This window comes from Dendropsophus ebraccatus, chromosome 3 (genome assembly GCF_027789765.1).
Source record: "Dendropsophus ebraccatus isolate aDenEbr1 chromosome 3, aDenEbr1.pat, whole genome shotgun sequence".
NCBI classification, from domain to species: Eukaryota; Metazoa; Chordata; class Amphibia; order Anura; family Hylidae; genus Dendropsophus; species Dendropsophus ebraccatus.
The window spans coordinates 164,755,735-164,772,749 of NC_091456.1; the positions used below are offsets into that span (position 1 = coordinate 164,755,735).

Here is a 17,015-nt window from a genome sequence, read left to right on the forward strand (position 1 = left end):
CTTATTTTTCAGTGTATGTATCAAGACTAGCACGGGGTGGACACGGACCCTCGGTCAGAGTCATAGTGGGCGTTCTGTCTACCCAGTGTCCAGCCCAGTCATCTCTGCCATCTGCCCAGACTTTGGTTGGTAATCATGCCACCCTTGGTACCAGTTACTGATTGCAACCTGTTGTATTACGCGTTAACTTGAACTGAGACAGAAAGACATTATGTTCCAAGTTTTTTTTTTGGAGATTACCAGTAGGAAATTTCATCTGTGATGCATAAAATGGGCAGCTGGAGGGTATGCCCTGCTAAAAACAAAAATTTTCATACAGCCAAGAGAAAGGCACCTCAAGCACCAGGCTACTCCCTTGGTGTAGGGCATTGTATCTGTAATTGTTATATTGTTATATCCAGTCCCATGACTACAGCATCAGATACAAAGTCTACGCCTACTTGATGCCAATTTTGTGTCTCCACATATAAACAACAGAAGGAGCCAAAAAGTAAGAAATATGGAAGTTCGGTATTTGAAGTTTATAAAATGTCTGCCTATTGCCGTTTAAGCTCTATAAAAATCAAGCTATGCTTTAACAGATGTCTTGTAAGAATAAAACTTGACATTTTTTTTATTACTATACCATATGTAGCCAGAGAAATAAAAATGCCATTGTTATATATATATATACCACCAGTGGTGAAATTTGGGTCTAACCTCCAGATCCGCACGGAACGCATTACAGTAATGTTTTCATATTCCAATTATCTTCAGCATAAAATCCATAAAACACTTGGTGGTTTCATTTATTGCAAGATAAAACCATAGTCGTTGCTTGTAACGTCGATGTAGAACTGAGAATGGTACTAATCTCCTCCAGTTACGCTCTAGGATATAAGCCTGGCTGTCATGTCGACACCACAATATATTAATTTCATATTAAATAATCCATTGGAATCAATAAGTATCATCAGGTCAAACATTAAAAAGCAGAAATAAAAGGAGCTTTTATAATGATAATAATAATAATAATAATAACAATAATAAGAGGAGTAATAAAGAGATCCCCAAAGTTCTTCAGTACAAAGTCCAGCTTTGGTACTGAGAAAACCCCACATTCCATAGATGTTGTGTTTAACCAGTAGCCGTTTGGTTGCCTATAACTCGAAGGATTTCTTTATAGCTACTTGGTTCTTGTGTGTTGATGCTTGTGTCGCCCACTTGACCGTCTTCATAGCTGGAGAAAAAGAGAAAGCATATAAAAGTAGGTGTATGGATGCAAAAAACAAAACAAAAACAAAAACACACGCTAGGCTAGATTTGCTACTGCGAGTGCACTTGTACCAAATACCATCTTACATGACTTCCATATAGCATATATGGAAAGAGACAAGGTGTCATAACAAATTTGATGTGGCCTAAAAAATATCACGCACCAAAATTTTGCCACCATATTCTAGTGGCATGAAACCTGTTGGCCATCATTCATCTTCTTTGGCCACCCAACTGCCTGGCACCACTCCACGTTGAACTGCAAAGAGCATGTGGGACCCCATTTTAGGATTGACCCTTTAAAGGGACATTCCGAAGTTTACGTTTTATCTACACACGTTCTTAGCTTAGTATAAAACATTAAAAACTTATACTTACCTTCCTCACTTCACTGCACGGTTACTATTCTCTCTAAGCCAGTCCCATTGCAAAGAGCTTCTTGTGTTTGGAGTGTTCAAAGCACATTTTTAGATAAAACCTTACAACCTGAGATACCCCTTAGGCCATGTTCACACAACGTAAATTCTGCAGTAATCACGGCTGTTGTTGCAACGTATGTGATTAGTACTTCCGAACTTACGATTAGTACTTAGGAACTTACGTTGTGCTGCAGGCTGAGGGAATCCCGGCCAGAGTGTATACACATAGTATACACTCCGGCCAGGATTCCTAGCGGCGCCGCAAGAAACACGTCAGTTTTCTGCGGCCCCTATTTAATGAATAGCGGCTGCAGATAACCCTGTCAGTGCACATTAAGGAGCGTGCGACTCTGGCCGCACGCTCCATTGTGTGCAGTGGGGAGTTCTGATGTGGGCGCGCACAGATGTGCCCGAATCAGAACTCAACGGTGCTAAAGATCATCTGGCAGTTCCGGCCGGGATGATCTTTTTGGAGACTGGCTGTTCCGTGACACTGGCCTGGTGCTGGTACTGTCAGTGGCCAGTCACATCATTACTAAGGACCTATTCACACGTCCATAGTTCTGTCCGTAGTTTGTGGACAGATCATAGAACCAATAGATTTCAATGCCCTTATTCACATGTCTACCTGATTTGACAAAGAGTTGGAAGCAGGCTTAGGAGCACTAGAAGGCTATACCGGCAGGTTGGTAAGTAACACCCTGGTGTCAGTTTCCCTTTAAGTTCTTATTAGGGTTTTTTAAGCACAGGTTACAGATGGTTCATCATAACAGAAACCTGTATAATCTCCCGGTCTATCCTGTGCTGACCTTTTTTTGTATGTTTTGTAATGTTTTTTAGGTACACTTTAAATCCCTTTTGGCTATTATTCTCTCCTCTTGCACTTTTTACCTACCTACTCATCAGGGATCCATTGGTAAGTAACATCAGAATTGCCGTCCCGCAGGTTTGATTCAGAAAAAAAATAATTGAAGCAATGGCTTCTTGCCTCAGTAGATTGGGCAAACAACACATCATTCTTAGTTCATGACAGGTTTATAATGAAATGAACACCACACTGCCCTAGACCTAATATTAATAAATCACATCCATGTGTAGACATGGAGCACTATACCGGCGAGTGATTTACTAGTACTGTTGCTGGCTCATAGTTATGCCTCCATAGCCGATACCAAACCCTAACCACTTTTAATGCTGTACTATAGATCTTGTATTTCATTTTTTTTTTACATATTATATATTTTATTTTACTAGGTATTATGGGAAAGGCAGTAGAGCAAACTTTTGGGAGTGAAACTTTGTCACTAGATAGTTCCACTACAGTTAAATAGGAAGCTTAGCAAAAGATATCTTGAATACAATTATTTTTATTAATGGAGCCTCAAACAGCTCAGACATTAAAGGGGTAATCTGGTAAAAATATTTTTCTTTCAAATCAACTGGTTTCAGACAGTTTTATGGATTGGTGATTTAGTTTTATTTAAAAATCTCAAGTCTCCCCATACTTATAAGTTGCTGCATGTCCTGCAGGAAGTGGTATATTCTTTCCAGTCTGAAACACTGATCTCTGCTGTCACTTCTCTCCGAGACAGGAACTGTCCAGAGCAGGAGATGTTTTCTATGGGTTTTTGCTACTTCTCTGGACAGTTCCTGACATGGACAGAGAGGGTAGCAGAGAGCACTGTGTCAGGGTATGTGCACACGGAGCAATTCTCGCGGAATTCCGCCCGAATTCCGCCATAAAAAGCGGGCGGAATCCGCGTGGAATTCCGCCCGTGTAAATGCAACATTGCTCTTTCCATAGAGAACAATGGGATTTCCGACTGCCCGTGCACACAGAGTAAATTTCCGTCCGGAATTCCGCGCGGATTCCGCGCAGAATCCGCATTCCGCCCGAAGAATGTACATGTCAATTCTTTGGGTGGATTCCGCTAGAGGAATCTTATAGAAGTCAATGGGGTTTGAATTCTGCTGGTAATTCCGCTTGATTTCCGTGCGGATTCCGCTCGAATTCCGCTCAAATTCCGCTCGAATTCCGCCAGAGCAGAATAGGCGAGGAATTTCAAGCAGAAATTTTTCAGCTACAATTCCTCGAGAATTGCTCCGTGTGCAAGGGCCCTCAGACTGGAAAGAATACACCGAAGGACATACAGCAGCTGATAAGTACTTAGAAAACTTGAGATTTTTAAATAGAAGTAAATTACAAATTTATATAACTTTCTGAAAACAGTTGATTTATAAGAAAAATATTTTCGCTGGATAACCCCTTTAATGTCTAAGCTGTTTGAGGCTCCATTGATAACAATAATTTTATTCAAGATATCTTTTGCTAAGCTTCCTACTTCACTGTAGAGGAAGACTGGAGATTTACAAATCTATATACTGTAACTTTCTGAAAGCAGTTGATTTAAAAGAAAAAGATTTTCGCTGGAGTACTCCTTTAAAGTTTTAACGGCAGACATTGAATCCTCTGGTTTTTAACCCCTTCCCAGCAGTAATCTGTATATATACCTTTCCTACTGTACATACCACGTGTAGTAGGAATGTATATATACGTTCCCTGTACTGTCGGGGCTTCCTGTTGTGAGCGGGATCGCTGCAGTGAGAGCGATGCCGCTCACATCCGTGTCCTGGGTCGCAGGTAATGAGAGTCAGCTGCAATCCCGCAGCCGACTCATTAACCCCTTAAACGCCGTGATCTACAGCGATCGCTGCGTTTAAGGGGCTCAGTAACAGATGAAGCATCTTTCACTGAGTGATCGAGACCCCCGCAGCTGTGGGGGTCTCGATAGCATGTGCCGACAGGCAGGGGTAAGTTCCATACCTCCGTCCTGATCTATGTGTACAGTCTTCTCTCAGGCAGGCTCTATACATAGATCGCCGATAACACTGATCTATGCTATGCTAGTAAAAAAAGTTTTTAAATGTATTAAAAAACCCCTATAAACCCCCTCCCAATAAAAGTTTAAAAGACCCCTTATCCATTATCAAAATAAAAATATAAAAAATAAATAAATAAACATATTACATATCATAGCGTGCGGAATTGTCCGATCTATTAAAATATAATATTATTGCTACCGCATGGTGAACATCGTAAACGGGGGGGAAAAAAACGCACCAGGATTGCTTATTTTATTAAATTATATATCACTAAAAAATGTATAAAAAGCAATCAAAATTTTTCTGTTACACCAATATAATATTAATAAAAACTAGAGATCATGGCGCAAAAACTTACACCCCAACCAGCCCTGTAGGTGGAAAAATAAAAGCGCTATGGCTCTTAGAAGGCGGGGAGGAACATTGCATTAATCTGACCCGGACTTTTGTGCATCAAAGGGCTCAGTCTTGAAGGGGTTAATGGTGGCGATAGGATATGAACAAACAGTACACAAGCTTTAGGGCGACTAAATAGACAAAGTCTCCAGCAATTATAGTTAGAGCTGGATGAGCGGTACTCCGCTAAGTACACAAACATCCACTATAAATGCTCTTGTGAGTCCATTGTGTACAGGAAAGTAATAAATGCTGTCTACCGCAGAAAGGGCAGCGGTGTCAGGAGGAATGGCTAAAGTAGATGTGATCTTCCTCTAGCGCTGCACCATTGTACAGTAAATGAAGAACATTGCAGGTTTACAAGACTCTAAAGTAAAGGTTTGATACTTACACAAAAAAGAACCGTGTACAGACATGATCCGTATTGGGAACAACCCAGATCTCTCCATGTTTGTGCAATTCGGGTGAAGTGATCACTTAAACAAAAGCACAAGAGATTTTATATATATATATTTGCAACATGTCTTGTGGAAAATGCTGCCCGATCTGTGAAATGCAGCATGATATAGAGGAGGGTGACCTGAGCAGATTGTAGATATATATATATATTATGGTAGAATGTCAGAGGTTTGTATCGGTGCTGAGATGCCCACCAACCTCTAGAATGAAGAGGCAGAGGGGCTGAGCAGTAAACGATTTGCCCTTTTATCTCTGTTATATATTTACCTAATGGGGTAGTTTAAAGGGGAAGTCTGGTGTCAGAATTTTTTTTTCAAAAGAGCCTGCCCCGCTCAGCCAGTCAGCGGCCGTAGCGGGGTAATGCCTAGGCCGCTGACTGGCTAAGCAGGGTTGACATGTCACAACCTGGGTCCCTGCTCAGATCAGGAACCGGCCAGGGGCCAAGAACCGGAGCGGGTGACATGTTTTATGTTCAGCCACTTCCTCCTCCTCGGCTCTTTTAATAAAATGTCCGACACCGGACTTCTCCTTTAATGTACTTGATAGGACATTTTATTTGCTGTGTATTACGTAGGGTCTCCAGACGTAGAGTCTCCAGACATTATAGAAAAAAATTCTTATGAATTTTTGGAGAAATAGATCATAATATTGGGCTTTACAATAAAACTTTTGACTAGTAATCCAGGTTAATGCCATCCAACCATGCACGTATTTCTCCCAGGAACCCCATCAGTCCAGAGAATGAAGGTAGGGCTCCTGGACATGAAGTACATATCCATTTAAAAGAATGAAATCTTGCTGCAGACTGGCTGAGTAAATGATAGCTCTTAAAGGAGAAGTCCCACGAAACGTAAAAATCAACAGAAAACAGGGGTGTCCGAGATCATAATATAGAAAGTATACTTACCCATCTCTGTGCCACCCTAGTGCTGCCTTACCAATTTCACCCCACCCTCTGCTGAAACGTCACATACTCAGTTGATGGATTGGCTAGCCAGCCAATCAGTGACGGGAGACATTGCTGTCGGGCAATCCATTAGCAGAGCCGTGATGTTTTAGAAGCTGAAGCCGGGTATGTGACATACCTGGATCCTGGCCCATAATGGCATTGGGCAATTGTCGGAGAGACCAGAGATCAGTGGTACGGAGGCACAGGATAGGTAAGTATACATTCTTTATTATGTTCCTGTGCCTTCGGGTGATTTTTATGCTTCGTGGTACTACCACTTTAAGTTAAGGGGGCAATTTCCTCCCCATGAGCACCCTCTCAGCCATTCGGTGTGGTGAAGGGAGGGTTAGGTGACACTCTGCCCCAAATCTAGGTAGTTTTCACAGATTTAGGGTGCCTTCACACCTACCGTATCGCAGCAGAAAATCCGCTGCGGATCCGCAGCTGATCCGCAGCAGATTTAACTAAATGAATGAACACAGCATTAAATACGCACTGTCAAATCCGCTGCGGATCCGCAGCAGATTTGTAAGTGCGGATTTAGTGCTGTGTTCATTCATTTAGTTAAATCCGCTGCGGATCTGCTGCGGATCCGCAGCAGGTTTTCTACTGCGATACGGTAGGTGTGAAGGCACCCTTAGGTAGGTTGTCATAACGTTAGTACAGTGCAGTAACCTCTAACAAAAAAACAAAGCTAAAACAATCAATGAAATAATAAACTATAAACTGAACGTCTTACCTTCGCATAAGGCTATACATTTCAAGTTACGGCTTTGCAAAAATTGGGATTGTTGTCCTTTTTTCTGTGACTAAAATGCAGAACAGAAGATTCACGGAAGGATCAATATTAGTAAAATAATCTATGAAAATATTGTCTTCATAATATTCAAAATCACAGTTCAGTCATCTCTTTGTGCAAAACTATGACTTTTTTTTATCTTCTCCCTACCTCTATTAGGAACAGGGTGCACCATCTTAGTCCTTACAAGTAGGCATTTCAGCCCTTCAAATATAAGATGCTGGATTTCTGTTGCTAAATAGATAGATAGATAGATAGATAGATAGATAGATAGATAGACAGACAGATAGATAGGAGATAGATAGATAGATAGATAGATAGGAGATAGATAGGAGATAGATAGATAGATAGGAGATAGATAGATAGGAGATAGATAATAGGAGATGTGATACACAAGGAAAAAACAGTGACGTTTCGCTCTTCCAATAGGAGTTTTTTCAAGCCAGTGAATACACACATAAAACACAGGTGTTATATACATACGTGATAAGTCAATTAATGACGTGTACTAAAGTGGGAGTGATCAAATTAACAAAGTCCAATACTATTTGTGTTCCTTGTAGGGGAAATTCATTCCAAATAAAGTGAATAATCTAATACATAGTAGTGAAATCCATCGATTGAATAAGTAATAAAGATTATAGTTCAATATAGGGCAATAGTGGATTCCTCACGGACAGTCACAGCATCGGCTTCTCCTTCCATGTGTTAGGTGTGGACCGCACGCTCACTTGGAACGCACGGACATGTTTGCGAGTATGAAGCGTCTCAGTATCCAGGCAACCAGTTGTGACGTCAGATGAAAACACCGACTGGAACCACTGGTTCCCGTATTCAGCCCTGCCGATGAGACCTACCGATTATCACAGAAGTCCATAACCCTCCGCAAGCAGAGAACGAACTCATTCAGGTAGCGTCCCTCTCTCCCAGGGATGCAAATCCTGAGGATCTAAAGTCTTCTGTGGGGGCTCATCAGGAATCGGCCATGTAGACAAATAACGGTGATTCACCAAGGTTGCTGTTCATACTGATCATGATAACATATTGAGAGATAGGTTTAGGAAGATGCGGCAATCCGTCACTGCCGGTAAGTTTCCACAAAATTAGCCCCAATAGATAGGCTTGATAACATGCAAATCTAAATATAAAGTTTTCATCTGACGTCACAACTGGTTGCCTGGATACTGAGACGCTTCATACTCGCAAACATGTCCGTGCGTTCCAAGTGAGTGTGCGGTCCATGCCTAACACATGGAAGGAGACTGTCCGTGAGGAATCCACTATTGCCCTATATCGAACTATAATCTTTATTACTTATTCAATCGATGGATTTCACTACTATGTATTAGATTATTCACTTTATTTGGAATGAATTTCCCCTACAAGGAACACCAATAGTATTGGACTTTGCTAATTTGATCACTCCCACTTTAGTACACGTCATTAATTGACTTATCACGTATGTATATAACACCTGTGTTTTATGTGTGTATTCACTGGCTTGAAAAAGCTCCTATTGGAAGAGCGAAACGTCGCTGTTTTTTCCTTGTGTATCACGTATGGAATAAATTTTTCACATGTTTTTCACCTTTAAGTCTGGATGTGCTGCAGCCGAATTTCAGATAGATAGATAGATAGATAGATAGATAGATGATAGATAGATAAATAGATAGATATACACACAGCTGTAATATATGGTGACAGCAACAACAACAACTCCTCATCGCCACAATATAGATATGAAGAGGATAAATTACAGTATCTGGTCATATCTGGCCTTACAGGAGACAATACCTGTGATGTACTGCTGCTCTTGTTGCTTGGGGGGTCGTCCTTGGCTGATACTTTCTGTTGCTTCTTGTTCATCCCTGTATAGAAATGAAAAAGTAAAATGATGTAAGGGCCCTATGCACATGGCAGTGTATAGCCTTCCTATCATACAGATCACACATATGGTGTTTGTAGCACACTTTGGACCTCTATGTGCCGCTAGTTACTGTATATAGTTCACTGTAGGGCCATGTTCTTGTCATGATAAATGAATGATGGATAACATGTCTCTGTGTGAGAAATATACAGACAAATATCTATGTATACTAGTATACTGCATCTCCCGCATTGTGATACAGGGGTACTCCAATATCAGGTAAAATATATGCACTGCAGAAGTATATTGCATTGCTTAATGTATTCGTTTTGTGGGTTTGTACTCCTCTCCGTTGTTTAGATCTACAACTCCATGATGCATTGTTTTCTTTACCACAGGCCACCCACCATGCCTATTCCCTTCCCACAGCACTCATGACAGTTCCTAATCCACAGCTGGTGCAGTACATAGATACTGCCTTGTCTCCCGTGTGAATTGTGTGGCAGTGCACATGCTTGGTCTTGATTCCCCATTCATGCTCGATGGGGCTTCCAAACATAGCCGAGTGCTGGGCTTAGCTCCCGTTGAATATCCCATACAGAGTTAAAGTGGGTACTCTGGCGAAAATGTTTTTCTTTTAAACTAACTGGTTTCAGAAAGTTATATTGATTTGTAATTTACTTGTACTAAAAAAAAAAAATCTCAAGTCCCATACTTATCAGCTGCTGTATGTCCTGCAGGAAGTGGTGTTTTCTTTTCACTGCACTGACACAGTGCTCTCTGCTGCCACCTATGTCCATGTCAGGAACTGTTCAAAGCAGCAGCAAATCCCCATAGAAAACCTTGCCTGCACTGGACAGTTCCTGTCTCGGACAGAGGTGGCAGAAGAGGGCACTGTACCATACTGAAAAGAAAACACCCCTTCCTGCAGGACATACAGCAGCTGATAAGTATGGGAAGACTTGCTATTTTAAAATAGAAGTAAATTACAAATCTATATAACTTTCTGAAACCAGTTAAAGAGGATGTACCATCAGGTACATCCTCTTTAATCTGACCCGTGGATAGAATGGTGCAATCCCGGGGAAACCGGTGCCGCGGTCCGTTTTTGAAACCGTGGCCCAGTTCACGTGGCCCGCCCCAACTGGGAGGGAATTTCCTTCAGCACTGGCCCGGGACCGATGCATAGAATGGCTCCATACACGGGAACCGGGCCGCGGTTCCAAAAACGGACTGCGGCACCGCCTTCCCTGTGAAGGCGCCGTTCGATCCGTGGGTCAGATTAAAGAGGATGTACCTGATGGTACATCCTCTTTAAGTTAAAAGAAATAGATTTTCCCCAGAGTACCCCTTTAATGGAGCTGTAGTTAAGCTTGTGCACTACAGCTCCACTAACCCAGGAAATAAGAGGCCTCTATTCACATGATTGGTGAGAGTCTGTCAGAGCGCAGTCAGCTAGTTAACATTCTCATCTAATTTTGCAAAAAGAGATTAGTAGATCAATGTTTTAGTAATTTTGTGGTAGCTCTAAGGGGGTTATTCAGGCTTAGGAAAAATAGGCAGCTTTCTTTTAGAACAGCACCACTCTTATGCTCAGTTTGGGTGTGGTATTGCAGGTCAGTGAATGAAACTTAATTGTAATACCACACACAACCTTAGGACAGGGGTGGTGCTGTTCTAGCAAGAAACTAGCTTTGTTTTTGTCTAATCCTGGATAATCCCCTTGAAACTTGTCACTTACCTGAGTAGCCAAATGATATGCTTGCTAATGGACTTAGATATATTCCACTTCCGTACATGGCACCATGAAGCTAAATCAATAGCAAGAGAGATTTGCATCACATAAAGAGTTTACATCACTATTCAATACCTTAACTTTGTTCAACACTATGTAAGGGTCAGGAGTGAAAACACATTTACAAAGAACAAACAAAAAATCTATAGCTGTAATCTGCAGACGCTCCATGGTCACTTCACTGGTTCATTGATTTGAGAAGTTCATGCGGCTTGATGTGATAAAATAAATAAATAAAAGAATTAAAAAAAATAAAATAAAATTATATATATATATATATATATATATATATATATATATATATATATATTATATACACAAAAAGGAAAAGTCCAGCACCAAAATAAATTGGTTATTATTTTGGTGCTGGACTTTTCCTTTTTGTATGCTGTGACCCTGACTCCGGGTCTTACCGTGCACCAAGGGCAATACCACGGCAGGTGAGCTGGCCTACAACAGACTGTTTGCATATATATATATATATATATATATATATATATATATATATATATATATATATATATATATATATATATATAATATATGAATGAATGAAGATTATTGTATTTGGAAAGGTGTAGTGTTGAAGTCACACAAAAAAAATGCTATTAGTTGGTAAATTCAGTTTCTGTGACTTCTTCCAGGATTAGGTTTTACTTGAAAAAATAGTTTGTGGGTTCAAAATAATGTAATTTCTCTGGATTGTGAACACTGAGGGACCCTGTGCAAAAATATTATATGGCCCCTTGTGACAGTGCCTGATATGGTCAGTATATACCTCCTGACAGCTCCATTCCAACTCTAACCTACATTTTTCCACATATAGCCTATAAAAGTCTTCCTTAAAGGGGCATTTCCACTGACAGGATAAGCTCCAAGGGGGAGATTTGGTGTAAAGTGAAACTGGCTCAGTTGCCCCTAGCAACCAATAAGATTCCACCTTTCATTTTCCAAAGAGTCTGTGAGGAATGAAAGGTGGAATCTGATTGGTTGCTAGGGGCAACTGAGCCAGTTTCACTTTACACCATGTTTGATAAATCTCCCCCCAAGTGTCTAATAGAGTCCTGTTTTGGAGAACCATACTTGTGTTAAAGTGTCACAATCTGTCACAACAGGCTGCTGCCGGATAAATGGCGGGTTCCTCTGTCAATCTGGAAGTTCATATCTCCATGGATACTAAGACGCAATGAGACTATAATGCGCGTTACCCCAATTGGGGTCACTCGAACAGATGAGTGAACCAAACTTCAGGAACCAAGATTTATTACGATCTTTGCAAAAAGTATAGTTCGGTCTCAGTGATTGGCTGAGCAGGCTTTCATTCCAGAGACCAGAGTGACAGCCCGCTCTGCCAATCACTTACTGAGTGAGATGGGATAGCGCCATGGTCAGTGTTTGGCTGAGGGGGTTGTCACGCTTATCTTAGTCAGGAATGGGAGTCGGCTGTGATCAGTGGGGGAAATCGGGAGAGCTCAGACAGGTAAGTATTGATAAGTGAATGTGCTAAAACAGCTAAACGTCTGCAATTGTTTAGCTGTTTTATTGTGGTTTGTTTAAAGTTCGGTTTGGTTCGGACGAACCTGGAATTTTCTTCAAAGTTTGCAGCACCCGGCCAAACCAAACTTTTAAAAGTTCTCTCATTAGGTGGCTAACAGACTCAGAAAAAACTGGAGAGGTAAAATAATCTAGCATTTTGAGCAAACAGTTCCAATGCAGAGCTATGTGTGTCCATAGTTACAAACAGACCCTATAGGTAGCCGGATCCTGCAGTCATGCATTACTCCACCCCCTTTGATTTATCTCCTTGCCAACCAACAGACAATAGTAAAAGTGGCAGATGCAAGAGTGAAACCCAAGATGGGACTACATAAGTTTTGTTTGTAGTCTGTAACCATGGAGACACATTGTCTGCATTGAGATTAACAGTAATGCCAATGTCTCTGTAGCACAAACATACATAGAAATAGATCATGTGGCTGTTTTGGGCTCCTGAGTGGCAAGAGCTTGTGTTGTACTTCTTGCCAACATTAACAAACAAGATGACAGGAGATTGAATGGTTATGACTAGAGATGAGGGAACTTAGAGTAAGTTTGGCAGAACCCGAGAATGACCGCTTGCCTGTTGATCGCTTCAGTAAGCAGCCTGGAAGAGATAGATATAGGTTTGCTAGGACTGTATCCATGTTTTCCAGGCAGCCCTACCTGTATACATCTTTTCCAGGCGTTATTAAACAGCCGAGCGATCAGGTTCTGGTTTGCCCAAACTTTCCGTAAGTTCGCTCATCTCTAGTTATGGCCATGGCAAGAAGGGGAAGGAACACAAACACTAAAACCTTCTGACACTTTGATCTTTCCTATGGGCAATCCTTTACTTTAAGGATGCCACTGCTTGGTGACCAGAGGAAACTCTTTGAAGGTTTCACCTGTAGGTAACTTTTCTAAAATTCTTGACATTACCTGCAGTCTTGTATTGGAAGCAACTACTAATCCGTTCCTCAGAATAGAGTGCCAATTTTCAATGTGCGAGCCACTGGAATAGAGAACATAATAGGCGTTCCATTTGCAGCAGTAGTTTTACACCCTGTAGACCAGTACCTTTAAGTCTCTATGGTTTCCATATCAACCACTCCAATTCTAAAACACATGCTCTAGAAAGATTACTATTGTTTAAATCAAGTTTTTATGGTGTTTGGTAATGTTTTACTAAAATGCCATTTACTACTGTTTTCTGGTGACTAGGCCTAAAGCTAAGCCGATTCATCCTGTTCTATAGAGATCACTTTCGAACACTTTACTTCTTATCATCACCAACAGGATTACTATGTATTTACTATGTTTACAGCTCGAGGCTATATTACAGGGCACGATTTTCCGGGAGGGAAGAGAGCGCTGACCTGTCAGTTCAGTGCTGGCTTCCCCTTCGTTCCCTGCTTACTACCTGTGCTATTACACACACAGGCAGGAAGCGGGGAGGAGCAGGAGGGGACATACAAACAATCCTTAGATTCTTCGGGCTTCCCACTGAAGTCAGAGATGGTCTGCTGCCACTGATCCTATTATACGGAGTGACGCGCAGCAGACCGTCACTGCACACATCGTGATCATTCAGCATGTTAAAAGATCACGATTAACCTACATCGTGCATGTCGGCTGATTGTTACCTTTCAACGTGCGCTATTACACTAAACGATTATCAGCCAAGTAAGCCTTTAGCCTCCACCTCCCTGTAGAATGACCTCTGTACAGGTCACAAAGTATGCCTAGAAAACTCTCCCATTACTGTTGAGCGAGCACTTAAATCGATGGGAAACTCCAGCAATCGACCAGGTACCCTCAGCTTGGCAGAGCGGAGGGTTCCAAGTTCACCTTTTAATTTTTTTGTTTGTTTGAATTTTTGTATATTTGTCCCTTCAAGGGGAGTTTATTCGAAATATACAAAATTTAGAATGAAAAAATGTGATTGGTTTCTGAAAGACACATTAGAACTCTGGTGGTATGCTGGCAATTGCAGAAGCCTATCTTTTTTTTTTTTATTCTTTTTTTTCCCCTTTTTAATTTTATTATTATTATTTATTTATAGATAGACAGATAGATAGATAGATAGATAGATAGATAGATAGATAGATAGATAGATAGATAGAGCGCCCTTAATTCCTGAACGCTATCCAAAATAACCAAAAATTTGAATGAAGAAAAAAATGCAATAGGTTACTCTGGGGGATATAACTGACAGTTTTTAAAGGTGTATGGCCACCTTTACCTGTGCACCACATAATGCTCGGTCAAGAATCTAGCTTAGTCGAGCATCCTAATGTTCAATCAAGCACTTAGCTTGACCTAGAAAGCTCACTTAACAATATCTCCCAAGTACAGTAGCTTAGTGGATATTTTGGTGAATTATAAAATTCGTGGCCATAAATATCTAAAACAGGAACCAAAAATATAGAAATCCACATGAACTATGTTGTTACATGTGGTTAAACGAAACTAGAGGGACACTCTGTTTTCAGGGGTATGCTTATGGTGGGTACAGAAATGAGACAATAGTCCCAGGGTACTAGCCCAAAGACCACTAGTATTGCTGGTGGAGGGCCCTGTTACTGACTGGAGCACTTGAGTTATGCCCCTGTTATGGATCCTCACATGATGATATTAATCCAAGCTGGATCCAAGCAAGTTTAAAACCTGGGTTCACATTGCACCGCTGTTTGCATTTACTGTATACATTTTATATACTTGTTATGGGAAAAAACATACATGTTATTAGGTGCTAAGAGGGGATGAATCTGTTTCTCAGTGACTCACTCAAGAGGAATATGCTCGAGTTTGAATGTTCAGCATTTGATTACCGGTGGTTGAAGCTGTAGGAAGTCCTGGACAACATGGATATAGCTTATGGCCAATGGTTTTATCCATGTGTTCCAGGCAGCCCTAGGGCTGCATCCTACTTCTTCAGCCACTGGTAATCAAATGAATGAAATGACTGAAACAGAAAAAAAAAGCACAGTGTGAACAAACCCTTAGTCACAATAATAAAATTCATTATTCCTAGCTGGAACATGTTAACTTATTATGAGAAGCAAAAAGCACAATAACTACAACAAATACAAAAGAAGAGATAAATTCCAAAACCTACAGCTTACCCTAGTGTACTATTCTATCTGCACTATGTTACTATGAAATAGCAGAAAATGCTAGAACCTACTGAAATGCAAATGTGCTTCCGAAAAGTTTTTTAGCAGCTCTGAAATTCGCTTCTTTGGCTGGTGGACTGCTGAGTAGTAGGAACTGGTGAGGGGTGTGCATAAATTTCAGTTGCTGCAAAACATAAAATATGTATCTGAAAATGATCCCAGTTCTGTAGTGAATACAAATAAACAGGCGGGAGGGGGGGACACATGGGATAGCGCAGGCTAGAATATGCAGTATAAAGCGGTGGAAGCTAGCTCACAGCTTGACAGACGGTTATAAACTTGCTATGTGCATTCTGTTCTATATCTACATTAGGGGGTCTATGTTGGCAGCCATGGGCACGGACTTTATTTTCAGAGTCGGTTATCAGATTTAGCTACAATCCAGATAGTCAGGTGAGTTCACCTACTAGTATAGGTAGAATCAGGGCCGCCATCAGGAATTTCGGGGCCCCATACAACCAAAGTGTCTGGGCCCCCCACATTAATAAAAAAAAAAAAAATTGTGTGTTTGACCCACGCCTTGCTGGGAGGTATAATTTGGTTCAGATTAATTCTAGAGAACTGGCTCATATTCCCCATTTTCCCCAGTGGCTTAAAATGTAACCTCTGTTATACAGTTATAAAATTGTAGAAATTAAATGTGAACAAGGTGCAATTCAAATAGACACTTACTTGTATAGCTGCCTCTTGTGCTCTGTATGCAGTGCATTATATTCACCCTTGCAACGTACAATTTATAGCGTGTCTACAAGCCCAGCGGGGCTCATTATGATGGAGACTAAAACTTATATAAGAGTGGGGTAGGGGTTCCCCTGTATTCAGAATGCTGTTGAGTACTAGGCAATGCCCCGTTTGGGGTTATTGAATTTCGAGGGTCTGGGGGGCTGTTTGATTTGTATATGTTCACCAATATCCCCCCCCCCGGTATGCTCACTAACATAGAATATGTTGATAAGGCTAATATAATGAGGCTGTTCCATGTTAGTGAGCATATACAAATCACCCCCCCCCCCCCCAGGCAGACTAGTTTAGCTCACCCAAGCCAGTGATAGCGAATACATGGCGGTGAGAACGCTTTCTAGGAGATCCTGTTTGTGCAGCAGAGGTGTCTTTATCCTGCTCTGCATAGACCCTCGAAATTCAATAATCCCAGACGGGGCATTGCCTAGCACTCAACAGCATTCTGAATACAGGGGAACCCCTACCCCACTCTTGTATAAGTTTTAGTCTCCATCATAATGAGCCCCGCTGGGCTTGTAGACACGCTATAAATTGTACGTTGCAAGGGTGAATATAATGCACTGCATACAGAGCACAAGAGGCAGCTATACAAGTAAGTGTCTATTTGAATTGCACCTTGTTCACATTTAATTTCTACAATTTTATAACTGTATAACAGAGGTTACATTTTAAGCCACTGGGGAAAATGGGATATATGAGCCAGTTCTCTAGAATTGATCTCACACACAGACACCAGCACACATGTATACAGACACCAGC

The 17,015-nt window shown here is 41.1% G+C and overlaps 1 protein-coding gene across 1 annotated transcript in view; it reads right to left on the reverse strand.

The window, feature by feature from the left end:
* Positions 1–998: 998 nt before the first annotated feature.
* The window catches only part of PARP8 (poly(ADP-ribose) polymerase family member 8), a 181,359-nt gene continuing 165,342 nt past the window's right edge, over positions 999–17,015 (reverse strand). Inside the window, exons 20-26 of the mRNA XM_069963050.1 lie at positions 15,527–15,639; positions 13,279–13,351; positions 10,768–10,837; positions 8,954–9,027; positions 7,100–7,169; positions 5,344–5,428; positions 999–1,219 (exon numbers count right to left, since the gene is read on the reverse strand). Of these exons, the coding sequence (XP_069819151.1) occupies positions 1,117–1,219; positions 5,344–5,428; positions 7,100–7,169; positions 8,954–9,027; positions 10,768–10,837; positions 13,279–13,351; positions 15,527–15,639 (588 nt within the window). The 3' untranslated portion in view covers positions 999–1,116. The remainder of the gene's footprint in view (positions 1,220–5,343; positions 5,429–7,099; positions 7,170–8,953; positions 9,028–10,767; positions 10,838–13,278; positions 13,352–15,526; positions 15,640–17,015) is intronic.